Here is a 16,302-nt window from a genome sequence, read left to right on the forward strand (position 1 = left end):
TAAAGAAAAAATCCTAACCACTTACTAGTCAGAGACTAGTGTGGAAATGTATCTGTGTGTCTGTCCAATATAAATAATTGTTCTTTAGTTCACCTTGTTTAACAGTCCATTCTTTTCTCTATTTTTTCTATTCTCTGTATCTTACATTTCCCCTCTCTTTCTCATACACAGTGGGACAAAGACAACATATTTCTGATCACAGAGTTCTGTGCAGGTGGTGACCTTTCTCGTTTCATCCGAGCACATAGAATATTACCAGAGAAGATAGCACAAAGCTTCTTGCAGCAGCTTGGTAAATCTATTTGTTTTCTCTCTCCCTTTTTATGTTACCTGTAGTCTTTTTTTAACTATTCAGTCTCTTCACACTTTATTTGTTTTGAAACATAATTTTTTATGAATGATTAAGCAGCACAGGCATGAAAAACAAGTATAAAAAGAGATGTACTTAAAATAAAGAGTTGCATGAATCAAATTTATATGAACAAACTATGAGATAACCAGATCTGGCAACATAGCTAAATAAGCTCTCAAAGTGGTATTGAAAACTAAATGCTCACTTCTTTAGGTATAACTTAAAGGGACATGACACCCACATTTTTTCTTTCATGATTTAGAAAGAGAATGCAATTTTAAACATCTTTCTAATTTACTTATATTATCTAATTTGTTTTATTCTCGTGATATTCTTTGTTGAAAAGCATATCTAGATATGCTCAGTAGCTGCTGATTGGTTGCTGCACATAGAAGCCTCGTGTGATTGGCTCAGCATGTGCATTGCTTTTTCTTCAACTAAGGATATCTAAAAAATGAAGCAAAATAAATAATGGAAGTAAATTGTAATGTTGTTTACATTTCTATTCTCTATCTGAATCATGAAAGAAAGATTTTGGGTTTAGTGGCCCTTTAACCTTTAGGAAGTTTTCAGCTGCAAAATAAAACCAGTGATTACAAATGTTTTCATGGTTTTACTGCATAATTTAAAGGAACGTGTGACCCACTTTTTTTCTTTTATGATTCAGATGTAACATACAATTTTAAACAACTTTCCAATTTACTTTTATTATCAAATTTGCTTCATTCTTTTGGTATCCTTTGTTGAAGGAGCAGCAACACACTTCTGGAAGCTAGCTGAACATACTGAGTGAGCCAACCAGAAGAGGCAAATATGTGCAACTACCAATCAGCAGCCAGCTCCCAGTAGTGCATTGCTGCTCCTGAGCCTACCTAGGTATGCTTTCCAACAAATGCTACCAAGAGAACAAAGTACATTAGATAATAGAAGTAAAGTAAAAAGTTCTCTAAATTGTATATTAGAGGAAAGATGAGTGGCCGCAAATTTGTAAGCCTGGTCAGAATCTGTTTAATCCATTCTTGTTTTAGGATTAGTAGTGGACAAAAGATGGCCACCACACAGGAATAACAAACACTAGAAATGAAAGGTCAAATCACTTACAACAGTTATTGGACTTTGGTTGCCCACAAGACTGGCAGCAGTCACTTCAACATTAAGCAGGGAGGAAGAGAGCACTTAGCCAGTCCAAGTGACGTGCAAGTAGTACAAATTGTGAAGGAGAGAGGAGCACTGCTCACAAAAAAGGGACAGAGCATTTAACCCCACTCCATGCTTTGTTTTCAGTTTTAGTTTTTTTTTATTAATTAGTTTTTGTCTCTTGGCTTTTCCCATTCATATGTTAGATAATTCTTTAATAATTATAATTTTATATATTATTAATTACATTTTTTCCATACATCCATTGCCGCCACCTCAAGTCTGCTGTCTTCTCTGTATTTCTCACACCCTTTCTGTTTTATCTCTAGCTAGTGCTCTGAAGTTCTTAAATGAGAAGAACATTTCCCATTTGGACCTTAAGCCTCAAAATATTCTTCTCAGCAGTCTGGACAGGCCGCACCTAAAACTGGCAGGTGAGTAGAAACATAGCTAAAAGGGAAATGAGTGAGAGAAGACCTGGAATACACACATGACCACCCATCTCATCTCCATCTAGATTTTGGTTTTGCTCAGCACATGTCCCGCCAGGATGAGGAACAGGACTTAAGAGGATCACCTCTTTACATGGCTCCTGAGATGGTGTGCAGCAAGCACTATGACGCACGGGTGGATCTGTGGTCGGTAGGGGTTATTTTGTATGGTGAGTTTGTAATTCCTTAGATAACCACAGTTTACTAATTTCTGTGATAAATTTAGAGTCAGATTACGAGTGGAGGGGAAATGAATGCTTCAGCTCGAGCGTTAATGGTGCTAGAAGTAAGCTTTTTGTTCTTGTTGGGTTGCGCTTATATTACGCGTTGAAAGTAAACTGTTTTCGCTCTCGCACTAACCCGACAAGTGCAAAAAGACGAAGTTAGAATATTGTGTGCGCCTTCACGTTATTCCCCCAGCAATGGAGAAACAAAAGTGGAAAAAGAACTATATTTCTACATATAGCTGATTGTTTTGGTAAAATATATATCTATACCTATATAGAGAGATGTGTATATATATATATATATGAATATCTATTTTAAAATGCAAAGAATATATTCTGCTATGTGCTGAACATTAGAATGTGGATTATTTACCTTAAATACATAGGTAAAACCTTTATTAAAAATGAATATTGCATAAATATGTTTTTATATGTTTTCATCTACTTAACACATAGGGCTCCAATGCACTTATATATTTGTCTATATGTATTTATGTGTTTATACGTGTTTATACTGTATATGTCTGTGAATACATATGTATACATATATAGACATATCTATATACATACATACATCTTTAGACATGTATGTATCTCAATGTTAAAGCCCTTTGTCTGCCTTTTTTTTCTTTAACACCTGAGACCTCATCATATCTTTGAGTCTTTTTTGTGCAATATTTTTAAAATATTTTTTATTAGATGGTGTTATTATGTGTGTAACTATACTTTGTAATGTATTTTTGATGAGTTTTGTGCAACTTTTATGTTTTGCAAAACCGTTAACCCGAGCTATGAAGGAGCAGTAATCATTCTAGCGTAAATCCCAATTGCGCTCAAGTGATCGCATTTACTTTCAACTTGAAACCCCTTTTTATTACTCGGGCGCAAACGTTTGCGCTCCACTTCTGGCCCTTAATTGTTTAGTTCCTCATATGTCCAATTTAAAGTAAGGAGCCAGACCTTTTTGGATTCTTACTTACAATACAATGCTGATAATTAACAATTGTATTACCATATATGTTAAATGTGATTGTTTTATTCAAAAAAACATTTTTATAGTGTTATCAAAAACTACTGTCTGGGCAGTATAAAGGGATTATGTTGCTTATACATATAATTGTCCTTTTTTGGAGGTAGTAATCATAATTTTAAATTCAAAATATTGTCCCTCTTCACTCCTGTTTTTTTATCATAGAGGCTTTGTTTGGGAAAGCTCCATTTGCATCCAGAACATTTTCTGAATTGGAAGAGAAAATCCGTAGCGACAGAACAATAGAGGTAATAACAGAAACAAAAGAGAGGGACATTAATATGAAGGCAGGGATAAAGAAGAGTAGAGGTGATGTGATTAACAGATGTAATGGGAAAACAAGTAATATGGTAAGAAGAAAAGAGTAATATGGAAAAGGTTAAAGAACCCAAACTACAGGACCAGGGCTTGACAAACCCAGGAGCCTAGGAGCCACTGGCTCCTAACTTTTTGGGTTATTATCCATATATCTATATACAAATACCACTGTCTGGCTCCTAAAAGTGTGCCTGGCTTCTAAATATTCTTAATGCCTAATACATTTTAAACATATTTGTCGACCCCTGTAGTAGATCACCAGCAGGCTAATGACAGTAAAGAAAAGCAAACATACCAGTGTAGTTTAACTTGGAACCTAAATTTAGTGCACAGTGTCCTACCCTATGGGGTCGATTTATGAAAGTCTTCGGCAGGCTTCGCACCCCTTATGACTTCAGGTCCTCATAAGAGAACCTGCAGTTTGTATTTAACAAGCAGCGGTCATCAGACCGTTGCTTTCCTAACCTATCGCCACCTCTTAGTTGTCGAATTTCAATCTCCCCAGTCTCATCCGACCGGGGAGGTTGACAGCTCCTGCTTGCACATGATTGACTGTGCGTTGGCAGGGAGTGGGATTGCACGTGAGCGTAAAATAGTGCTTGTGTGCAATGCTGAATTCCGGCAGCGGGATTTAGCCCGCCAGAGGCGAGCTGCGGTGCGTATGTGCGCCCCTGTCTGCCGCAGCTTGATAAATCGACCCCTATGTATAGATGTTATTTTATGTGTTCAAAAACACATTAGGAAAATTACTTTCACTCAGGTACTAAGGTCTTTTAAGTTATCTTATTGTGCTGTTTTTCCTGATATAACATAGCCAGTGAAAGAATGAGAAAATATGGAAGAACATAGTAGAGATCCATTTTATGGCCCCTTCTCTTGCTTGTGCATGTACAAATTTCTAGGTAACATTTTAGGCTTCTAGCTGTCTCTTTATTTTTGATTTCTCTTCCCAGGTTCCTGTTAGACCACGTGTGTCCCCTGAATGCAGAGATCTACTGCAGAGACTTCTCAAGAGAGATCCAGATCAGAGAATCTCATTCCCAGATTTTTTTGATCACCCATTTGTAGACCTGGAGCACATGCCTAGTGAGGAGAGCGTGCAGAAAGCAGTGAGCATTGAAATTGGGCTTTTTTCATATTGTCTCATACTAACTTTACATAGATAGCTTCCTTGTATATGCATTGTCTAACCCTCTCTTCTGCTTTTCACTAGTTATCACCCTTCATGCCTTTACTTCTCTGATTTGAGATCTTCTCTAAATCTTCTCATTTGATACCTAGGCGGCTTTAGTTACTGAGGCAGTAGAAAATGATACAGCTGGTGAGCACAGCACTGCACTCAAACTGTACTGTAAAGCCCTAGAATATTTCATACCTGCGTTGCACTGTGAGTATAATGAATACACTTTCATCATTCTGCAACAGAGCATCACTCATTATCACTTCATTACATTTATGTTGACTCTAATCCTTATGTGGATGACATCATCCTGTACAGATGTTTTGACGACATGGTCTTTGTCCTTAACCTTGATGGTGGGAAAATTCATAATTTCTTCCAGGATTTGCTTCATTATTTAAACAACAATCATTTAGGATTACAATTCACTGGAGAAGTGAATTTGACCACCATCAACTTCCTGGATCTTACACTTCAGGGTAACTCTAATAAAGGAATTATAGAGTCTAGGACATTCCGTAATACCATTCTACATGCCAAGTCTGCCCATCCTCCGCACCTGATTAGATCAATACCAAAAAGCCAAGTCATTAGGCTTAAAAGAAATACAAATTCAGATCTAACATATCAAATTCAGTCAGATGAGTTAAAGAATATGCTTTTGCAGAGGGATTACCCAAAGGAGCTTTTAGATAAAGCACAAGGTGAAGTCAGGCATATGTCTATTTCTAAACAATCCAAAAAATCCTTTAACAATGATACTGTTGTTTTTAGTACACCATACTCTCCTCAGTATAATAAAATTGTGGCCATCTTAAAAAATCATCTTAGCATGTTAGAGAATGACAATTTACTGGCACCATATGTAAAGAGCTGTAAATTCGTTTCCAAACGACCTGTGACTTTAGGGAATAAGTTGTCACCTAGCATGATTACAACTAAAGAAACAAACACAAACAGAACCACTTGGCTCTATTCTGAAGGAAATTTCAAGTGTACAAATTATAACTGTAAGTCATGTTCAGTTCTTACTACAGGCAAGGAATTAAAATCATCAGTAACGCAGCATATATTTAAGATAAATATGCACGCCACTTGTCGAGCTAAGTGGGTTATTTATATCATTACCTGTAACTTATGCCAGACCCAGTACGTTGGTCAGACTTGTCAAGAACTCTATACTAGAGTTTGTGAACATATGAGGGATGTGGAGAATTATAATAAGGATTCAGCATTTGCAAAACACTTTAATGGAATACACTTCAGTAATGTTTCAGATTTTGGGGTGAAAATCATATATAGGGTTAACAGACAACCCAGAGGGGGAGATCGCCATAAGTTTCTTACCAGAAGGGAACTTTTCTGGATATTAAAGTTAAAAACAAGATTCCCCTTGGGAATTCATTTCACTGGTTAGCCATTTACCAAAATATTGATATCCAATAATATACATTTGAGACTTTTACTTAAAATTCAAATTTATGTGCCATACATTTTTTACTTTTCAGTAGGTTTGGTTTTGTTGTCATTCTTTTGCCCTCCCCCTTGTTCTATCCCTTTCCCACCATTCTATTTACAAATTATCCTTAATACACATTAGCTTAACTTGCTGTTTTAATTTATTAGTGTTAGTTATTATTGCATAGTGTTTTTTTAAAACTCTATTAGTGTTTATGATCCGCCAATAAAGGTATATAATGAAGGGTTTATACTACAATAATAATCAAATTTATTCTTGTTAAACTTATACTATTGCTAAATATATCACATAACAGAATTTATGCTTACCTGATAAATTACTTTCTCCAACGGTGTGTCCGGTCCACGGCGTCATCCTTACTTGTGGGATATTCTCTTCCCCAACAGGAAATGGCAAAGAGCCCAGCAAAGCTGGTCACATGATCCCTCCTAGGCTCCGCCTACCCCAGTCATTCGACCGACGTACAGGAGGAAATATGCATAGGAGAAACCATATGATACCGTGGTGACTGTAGTTAGAGAAAATAATTCATCAGACCTGATTAAAAAAACCAGGGCGGGCCGTGGACCGGACACACCGTTGGAGAAAGTAATTTATCAGGTAAGCAAAAATTCTGTTTTCTCCAACATAGGTGTGTCCGGTCCACGGCGTCATCCTTACTTGTGGGAACCAATACCAAAGCTTTAGGACACGGATGAAGGGAGGGAGCAAATCAGGTCACCTAAATGGAAGGCACCACGGCTTGCAAAACCTTTCTCCCAAAAATAACCTCTGAAGAAGCAAAAGTATCAAATTTGTAAAATTTGGCAAAAGTGTGCAGTGAAGACCAAGTCGCTGCCTTACATATCTGGTCAACAGAAGCCTCGTTCTTGAAGGCCCATGTGGAAGCCACAGCCCTAGTGGAATGAGCTGTGATTCTTTCAGGAGGCTGCCGTCCGGCAGTCTCGTAAGCCAATCGGATAATGCTTTTAAGCCAAAAAGAAAGAGAGGTAGAAGTTGCTTTTTGACCTCTCCTTTTACCAGAATAAACAACAAACAAAGAAGATGTTTGTCTGAAATCTTTAGTGGCCTCTAAATAGAATTTTAGAGCACGGACTACGTCCAAATTGTGTAACAAACGTTCCTTCTTCGAAACTGGATTCGGACACAAAGAAGGTACAACTATCTCCTGGTTAATATTCTTGTTGGAAACAACTTTCGGAAGAAAACCAGGCTTAGTACGCAAAACCACCTTATCTGCATGGAACACCAGATAGGGCGGAGAACACTGCAGAGCAGATAACTCAGAAACTCTTCTAGCAGAAGAAATTGCAACCAAAAACAAAACTTTCCAAGATAATAACTTAATATCTACGGAATGTAAGGGTTCAAACGGAACCCCTTGAAGAACTGAAAGAACTAGATTAAGACTCCAGGGAGGAGTCAAAGGTCTGTAAACAGGCTTGATTCTAACCAGAGCCTGAACAAACGCTTGAACGTCTGGCACAGCTGCCAGCCTTTTGTGAAGTAAAACAGATAACGCAGAGATCTGTCCCTTCAGAGAACTTGTAGATAATCCTTTCTCCAAACCTTCTTGTAGAAAGGATAGAATCTTAGGAATTTTTATCTTGTTCCATGGGAATCCTTTAGATTCACACCAACAGATATATTTTTTCCATATCTTATGGTAAATTTTTCTAGTTACAGGCTTTCTAGCCTGAATCAGAGTATCTATTACAGAATCTGAAAACCCACGCTTTGATAAAATCAAGCGTTCAATCTCCAAGCAGTCAGTTGGAGGGAAACCAGATTCGGATGTTCGAATGGACCTTGAACAAGAAGGTCCTGTCTCAAAGGTAGCTTCCATGGTGGAGCCGATGACATATTCACCAGGTCTGCATACCAAGTCCTGCGTGGCCACGCAGGAGCTATCAAGATCACCGAAGCCCTCTCCTGGTTGATCCTGGCTACCAGCCTGGGAATGAGAGGAAACGGTGGGAATACATAAGCTAGGTTGAAGGTCCAAGGTGCTACTAGTGCATCTACTAGAGTCGCCTTGGGATCCCTGGATCTGGACCCGTAACAAGGAACCTTGAAGTTCTGACGAGAGGCCATCAGATCCATGTCTGGAATGCCCCATAATTGAGTTATTTGGGCAAAGATTTCCGGGTGGAGTTCCCACTCCCCCGGATGGAATGTCTGACGACTCAGAAAATCCGCTTCCCAATTTTCCACTCCTGGGATGTGGATTGCAGACAAGTGGCAGGAGTGATCCTCCGCCCATTGAATTATCTTGGTCACTTCCTCCATCGCCAGGGAACTCCTTGTTCCCCCCTGATGGTTGATATATGCAACTGTCGTCATGTTGTCTGATTGAAACCTTATGAATTTGGCCTTTGCTAGATGAGGCCAAGCTTTGAGAGCATTGAATATCGCTCTCAGTTCCAGAATGTTTATCGGGAGAAGAGATTCTTCCCGAGACCATAGACCCTGAGCTTTCAGGGGTTCCCAGACCGCGCCCCAGCCCACCAGACTGGCGTCGGTCGTGACAATGACCCACTCTGGTCTGCGGAAGCTCATTCCCTGTGACAGGTTGTCCAGGATTAGCCACCAACGGAGTGAATCTCTGGTCCTTTGATCTACTTGAATCGTCGGAGACAAGTCTGTATAATCCCCATTCCACTGTCTGAGCATGCACAGTTGTAATGGTCTTAGATGAATTTGTGCAAAAGGAACTATGTCCATTGCTGCAACCATCAATCCTATTACTTCCATGCACTGCGCTATGGAAGGACGAAGAACAGAATGAAGAATTTGACAAGAGCTTAGAAGTTTTGATTTTCTGACCTCTGTCAGAAAAATCCTCATTTCTAAGGAGTCTATTATTGTTCCCAAGAAGGGAACTCTTGTTGACGGGGAAAGAGAACTTTTTTCTATGTTCACTTTCCATCCGTGAGATCTGAGAAAGGCTAGGACGATGTCCGTATGAGCCTTTACTTTTGACAGAGACGACGCTTGAATCAGGATGTCGTCCAAGTACGGTACTACTGCAATGCCCCTTGGTCTTAGAACCGCTAGAAGGGACCCTAGTACCTTTGTGAAAATTCTCGGAGCAGTGGCTAATCCGAATGGAAGTGCCACAAACTGGAAATGCTTGTCCAGAAAAGCGAACCTTAGGAACTGATGATGTTCCTTGTGGATAGGAATATGTAGGTACGCATCCTTTAAATCCACCGTGGTCATAAATTGACCTTCCTGGATGGTAGGAAGGATCGTTCGAATGGTTTCCATTTTGAACGATGGAACCCTGAGAAATTTGTTTAGGATCTTGAGATCTAGAATTGGTCTGAATGTTCCCTCTTTTTTGGGAACTATGAACAGGTTGGAGTAAAACCCCATCCCTTGTTCTCCTATTGGAACTGGATGAATTACTCCCATCTTTAACAGGTCTTCTACACAATGTAAGAATGCCTGTCTTTTTATTTGGTTTGAAGATAATTGAGACCTGTGGAACCTTCCCCTTGGGGGTAGTTCCTTGAATTCCAGGAGATAACCTTGAGAAACTATTTCTAGTGCCCAAGGATCCTGAACATCTCTTGCCCAGGCCTGAGCAAAGAGAGAAAGTCTGCCCCCCACCAGATCCGGTCCCGGATCGGGGGCCATCCCTTCATGCTGTTTTGGTAGCAGTGGCAGGCTTCTTGGCCTGCTTACCCTTGTTCCAGCCTTGCATCGGTCTCCAGGCTGGTTTGGGTTGAGAAGTATTACCCTCTTGCTTAGAGGATGTAGAAGTAGAGGCTGGTCCGTTTCTGCGAAAGGGACGAAAATTAGGCTTATTTCTAGCCTTAAAAGACCCATCCTGAGGAAGGGCGTGGCCCTTTCCCCCGGTGATGTCTGAAATAATCTCTTTCAAATCCGGACCAAACAGTGTTTTACCCTTGAAAGGGATGTTAAGCAATTTTGTCTTGGAAGACACATCCGCTGACCAAGACTTTTGCCAGAGCGCTCTGCGCGCCACGATAGCAAACCCTGAATTTTTCGCCGCTAATCTAGCTAATTGCAAAGCGGCATCTAGAATAAAAGAGTTAGCCAATTTAAGTGCTTGAACTCTGTCCATAACCTCCTCATACGAAGATTCTTTATTGAGCGACTTTTCTAGTTCTTCGAACCAGAAACACGCTGCCGTAGTGACAGGAACAATGCATGAAATTGGTTGTAGAAGGTAACCTTGCTGAACAAACATCTTTTTAAGCAAACCCTCTAATTTTTTATCCATAGGATCTTTGAAAGCACAACTATCTTCTATGGGAATAGTAGTGCGTTTGTTTAGAGTAGAGACCGCCCCCTCGACCTTAGGGACTGTCTGCCATAAGTCCTTTCTGGGGTCGACTATAGGAAATAATTTCTTAAATATAGGGGGAGGAACAAAAGGTATGCCGGGCCTTTCCCATTCCTTATTTACTATGTCCGCCACCCGCTTGGGTATAGGAAAAACATCGGGGGGCACCGGAACCTCTAGGAACTTGTCCATCTTACATAATTTCTCTGGAATGACCAAATTGTCACAATCATCCAGAGTAGATAATACCTCCTTAAGCAGTGCGCGGAGATGTTCTAATTTAAATTTAAATGTTACAACATCAGGTTCAGCTTGTTGAGAAATTTTTCCTGAATCTGAAATTTCTCCCTCAGACAAAACCTCCCTCCTGGCCCCTTCAGATTGGTGTGAGGGTATGTCAGAAACGTTATCATCAGCGTCCTCTTGCTCTTCAGTGTTTAAAACAGAGCAATCGCGCTTTCTTTGATAAGTAGGCATTTTAGATAAAATATTTGCAATAGAATTATCCATAACAGCCGTTAATTGTTGCATAGTAATAAGTATTGGCGCACTAGATGTACTAGGGGCCTCTTGTGTGGGCAAAACTGGTGTAGACACAGAAGGGGGTGATGCAGTACCATGCTTACTCCCCTCATCTGAAGAATCATCTTGGGCACTATTATTATCTGTGGCATCATTGTCCCTACTTTGTTTGGACACTATGTCACAATTATCACATATATTTAAATGGGGAGACACATTGGCTTTCATACATATAGAACATCGCTTATCTGATGGTTCAGACATGTTAAACAGGCTTAAACTTGTCAACAAAGCACAAAAAACGTTTTAAAATAAAACCGTTACTGTCACTTTAAATTTTAAACAGAACACACTTTATTACTGAATATGCGAAAAAGCATGAAGCAATTGTTCAAAATTCACCAAAATTTCACCACAGTGTCTTAAAGCCTTAAAAGTATTGCACACCAAATTTGAAAGCTTTAACCCTTAAAATAACGGAACCGGAGCCGTTTTTACATTTAACCCTTATACAGTCCCAGGTATCTGCTTTGCTGAGACCCAACCAAGCCCAGGGGGGAATACGATACCAAATGACGCCTTCTATAAGCTTTTTCAGTGGTTCTTAGCTCCTCACACATGCATCTGCATGCCTTGCCTTCCAAAAACAACTGCGCATTAGTGGCGCGAAAATGAGGCTCTGCCTATGACTAGAGAAGGCCCCCATCTGAAAAAGGTGTCCATACAGTGCCTGCCGTCTTTTTAACAACAATCCCCAAGATTATAATAACTATAAAGAGTTATAATCTGTCAAATATGCTTAGCAAAGTAATCGTTTTAGCCCAGAAAAATGTCTACCAGTTTTTTAAGCCCTTATAAAGCCTTTTATTCTTTTGCTTAATCTAAGAAAATGGCTTACCGGTCCCCATAGGGAAAATGACAGCCTTCCAGCATTACAAAGTCTTGTTAGAAATGTGGCCAGTCATACCTCAGGCAGAAAAGTCTGCCAACTGCTTCCCCCAACTGAAGTTACTTCATCTCAACAGTCCTGTGTGGAAACAGCAATCGATTTTAGTAACGTTTGCTAAAATCATCTTCCTCTTACAAACAGAAATCTTCTTCTCTTTTCTGTTTCAGAGTAAATAGTACATACCAGCACTATTTTAAAATAACAAACACTTGATTGAAGAATAAAAACTACATTTAAACACCAAAAAACTCTTAGCCATCTCCGTGGAGATGTTGCCTGTGCAACGGCAAAGAGAATGACTGGGGTAGGCGGAGCCTAGGAGGGATCATGTGACCAGCTTTGCTGGGCTCTTTGCCATTTCCTGTTGGGGAAGAGAATATCCCACAAGTAAGGATGACGCCGTGGACCGGACACACCTATGTTGGAGAAATATACATTTTTTGCAGCCACTTTCCAACATTTTTCTTTTATTATTTCATTTTGTTTTAGAATTCTTTTTAGTCCACCTTAATGTAGGGAAAGAGACGGTCCGTACCAACTGTTGTGATTGGAGGGGCAGCCTTAAAGCGCCACTAAACCCAAAATCTTTCTTTCATGATTCAGATAGAACATACAAATTTAAACAACATTACAATTTACTTCTATTTATTTTGCTTCATTTTTTAGATATCCTTATTTGAAGAAAAAGCAATGCACATGGGTGAGCCAATCACATGAGGCTTCTATGTGCAGCAACCAATCAGCAGCTACTGAGCATATCTAGATATGATTTTCAGCAACGAATATCAAGAGAATAAAACAAATTAGATAATAGAAGTAAATTTGAAAGATGTTTAAAAATGCATTATCTTTCTAAATCATGAAAGAAAAAATGTGGGTATCATGGCCTTTAAATACCATGTGGTTTTCCATTGTAATCACCTATGATTAAGCGCTACACCAGCGCGAAACACGTCAGGGTTTACCTGCCTTGTCTACCTGCACTGAGATGTTTGCATTTTTAATAGTTTAATAAAAGCTACATTTTATAGTTTACCCTTGGAGTGCCCTGACCCCTTCTTTCGTTTCTCATCACTTATGTAAAGTCTGTTAGGTTTACTATCACTCATGTGCATTTCTCCTACAGATGAAAATGATGTCAGGAGGAAAGGAGTCCTGAGGGTAAAGGTAAGTCACATGCAGATATATACATATAATAGCAATTTGATGCTTGTTAAGAAAAATCAATGATATATATATATATATATATATAGATAGATAGATAGATAGATAGATAGATAGATATCAGATCAGAAAATATTATATTTTAACTCTAAATATTATATTTACGTGAACATTTATGAATTTAAACAAAATCCCAAAGGCAACTACTTTACTAACATAAACTATAGAGGGAAACCTTAAGAGATCATCTACAATATTGTGCACTGCTGAAGAGACAGTTTCCTCAAATGGGCATAAATAAACTAAAAGCTGAGCGAAGGAGTATAAATTGTGCTGTCTGTTAAAGACCTTTTGAATTTGAATGTTTATTTATGCAAAAAGTTATATCTTGTCTGGCTTATTTTAAGGTAATATTCTCACTACTCATTAAAATGAGGAATTGTTTTTTGTAACTAAAAATAAATGGTAGAGGCAAGTGGAGGCAACTAAGGGGTGTATCACAATATATTGCTTGATAATTACTGGCATCTGATCACAATCGGTCATTTTTCGTTGTTTATTGGAAGCACATTTTTCATATTGTTTCGGTTAAAAATTGTCCTATACTTAAAGGGACACTGAACTGAAATTTTTTCTTTCACAATTCAGATAAAGCATGCAATTTTAATTAACTTTCTTATTTACTCCTATTATCAATTTTTCTTTGTTCTCTTGCTATCTATATTTGAAAATCATGAATGTATATCTTAGCAGCCAGCCCATTTTAGGTTCAGCACTATGAATAGTGCTTGCTTATTGGAGGTTGACATTTACACACCAATAAGCAAGCATAACCCAGGTTCTCAACCAAAAATAGGCCGGCTCCTATGCATCACATTCCTGCTTTTTAAATAAAGATAGCAAGAGAACGAAGAAAAATTGATAATAGGAGTAAATTAGAAAGTTGCTTAAAATTGCATGATCTATCTGAATCATTAAAGAAACAAAATTTGCGTTTAGTGTCCCTTTAATATGTGTTAGTCTGGTTTTCCTGGTCATAATACAAATCATCCATGCGTAATGACACATTTACTAGACAGGTTTTCAGTTAAATCCCCAGACAACACTTTCCAACTTTCTACAAAAAGTTTTCAAATGTAACAGCGGTTTTTGCGTATGTGCAAAACACATTGACATTATACCTTCCATATTAGATGATAGTATGATGCAACAGACAGATAAAAAACGCTACCTGTTAAAACAATTAGAGTTAAAATAGGACTGATGAGCACTTTAACACTTGTAAAAATTAGCCAGATCAATAACTCAACAAACACAGATGCCCACTATACCATAATGCCTTATATCCAAAATCCATTAAAGAGATATGCACATATATGTTTATGGTTTTGCACTATAGGTTAATTGCACGTCACCTATGTGTACATTTGGTTTTTGGATTAAGAAATTGGAAGATTAGCAATAGAAAGCTTTCGGGAGGTAACAATTTCAAGCTTCAGGGATATTAGCAGCAGAAGCATTTTAGGATTGTGATCAGTGGAAAAATACACTGACAATACTGGCTGAAGTTCAGAAATCATTATCTACCTAAAAAAGGCATCATATTGCGAACAACCCCTAAACGTCTTGACCTAGTGGATAATTTAGACATGACGCTCTTTGCTCTCACACTCTGATCCCTGCAGATCTCTCAGTACGTCTCTAGGGCGGAGGAACTGAAGGTTTTGGTGTCATCTAGTAACAAGGCTCTTCTGATGCAGGGCAGGTCAGCAAGGGAACTTTTAATGGGTAAGCTTCAACATTTATTTTAATGATATTACCATACATGTATATATGTTTAAAATGTTTGTCTCTTTGTGCTGTACACGTATCTCTGTGCATTGATCTGTGTGTGTTCCCATTGGGTACAAAACCCTTTATCCAAACTGCTTGGGACAGGAAAAGCTTTGGATTTTAGAATATTTGCAAATTGCATCTGTAAAGTGGGGTTTGGGATCAAGTGTAAACAACAATATCTTTTGTCATTTAGGCAATATTTCCATGTCATAATACAGTTCACACATGCAACCTAAAGGTAGTTTTATATCATGTTTAATACTTTTGTATATATAGTACCATCAGAAAGATGGTATGGTACAGAAATAAAAGAAAGGTATTAGTTTTAAATAAATATAGCCTAGAATTTGCATTTTTGAGCTCTAAAAACTAACAAAAGATTCAGGCAGAGATCAGTGTGACCTACTGGCAGGGAAAATAGTAAATTTTAAAAAATATTAATGAAATGTCTAGATTATAGAATTATAATTGGATTTTGGAATTCTAGATTTGGGGGTTTGTACCTTTATCTGATATCCGTGTCTATGTAGCTCTGTTTATCCTATTAATCCCTTTGCTGTGAAGGACAACTTTGTGTCACCATCCCTGGAGGGGGTCCTTTTGGAGCTCATAGCTGCCCTCCCTGCACTTGCCGTAGCATCCATGGTGACCTAGTGGCCCGGCAATCGCATTAGCATGGTGGTGTCACAGGGCCCAGGAAACACAAATGTGCTGGGTTGCTGCAGAAAGCTTAAGGGAGCTGGATGGGCAAAGGAAGTATTTAAACCCCTTTATCCCAGCTCCCTTAAAGGGACACTGAACCCAATTTTTTTTCTTTAATGATTCAGATTGAACATGCAATTTTAAGCAACTTTCTAATTTACTCCTATTGTCAATTTTTTTTCGTTCTCTTGCTATCTTTATTTAAAAAGCAGGAATGTAAAGCTTAAGAGCCGGCCTATTTTTGGTTGAGAACCTGGGTTATGCTTGCTAATTGGTTTGCTAACTGTGTCCACCAATAAGCAAGCGCTATCCATGGTGCTGAACCTAAAATGGGCCGGCTACTAAGCTTTACATCTTTTAAATAAAGATGGCAAGAGAACAAATACAAATTGATAGTAGGAGTAAATTAGAAAGTTGCTTAAAACTGCATGATCTACCTGAATCATTAAATAAAACATTTGGGTTTAGTGTCCCTTTAACCCGTTTAGTGCTAAGCCCTTTCCAACCTGGGTGCTAAGGTGATTTAATGAGTTTTTTTTTTTTTAATTTTAATTTTTTTAAATTTAAATTTTTAAACTTTTGTATTTTTTTTTCAGATC

At 38.4% G+C, this 16,302-nt stretch overlaps 1 protein-coding gene across 1 annotated transcript in view; it reads left to right on the forward strand.

The window, feature by feature from the left end:
- Positions 1-16,302, forward strand: part of ULK3 (unc-51 like kinase 3) — a 48,251-nt gene that overhangs the window by 16,013 nt on the left and 15,936 nt on the right. Inside the window, exons 3-10 of the mRNA XM_053717358.1 lie at positions 172-292; positions 1,819-1,923; positions 2,007-2,150; positions 3,403-3,485; positions 4,509-4,664; positions 4,837-4,942; positions 13,128-13,168; positions 14,851-14,953. Coding sequence (XP_053573333.1) covers positions 172-292; positions 1,819-1,923; positions 2,007-2,150; positions 3,403-3,485; positions 4,509-4,664; positions 4,837-4,942; positions 13,128-13,168; positions 14,851-14,953 — 859 coding nt within the window. The remainder of the gene's footprint in view (positions 1-171; positions 293-1,818; positions 1,924-2,006; positions 2,151-3,402; positions 3,486-4,508; positions 4,665-4,836; positions 4,943-13,127; positions 13,169-14,850; positions 14,954-16,302) is intronic.

Source organism: Bombina bombina, chromosome 6, assembly GCF_027579735.1.
Source record: "Bombina bombina isolate aBomBom1 chromosome 6, aBomBom1.pri, whole genome shotgun sequence".
Lineage (NCBI taxonomy): Eukaryota > Metazoa > Chordata > Amphibia > Anura > Bombinatoridae > Bombina > Bombina bombina.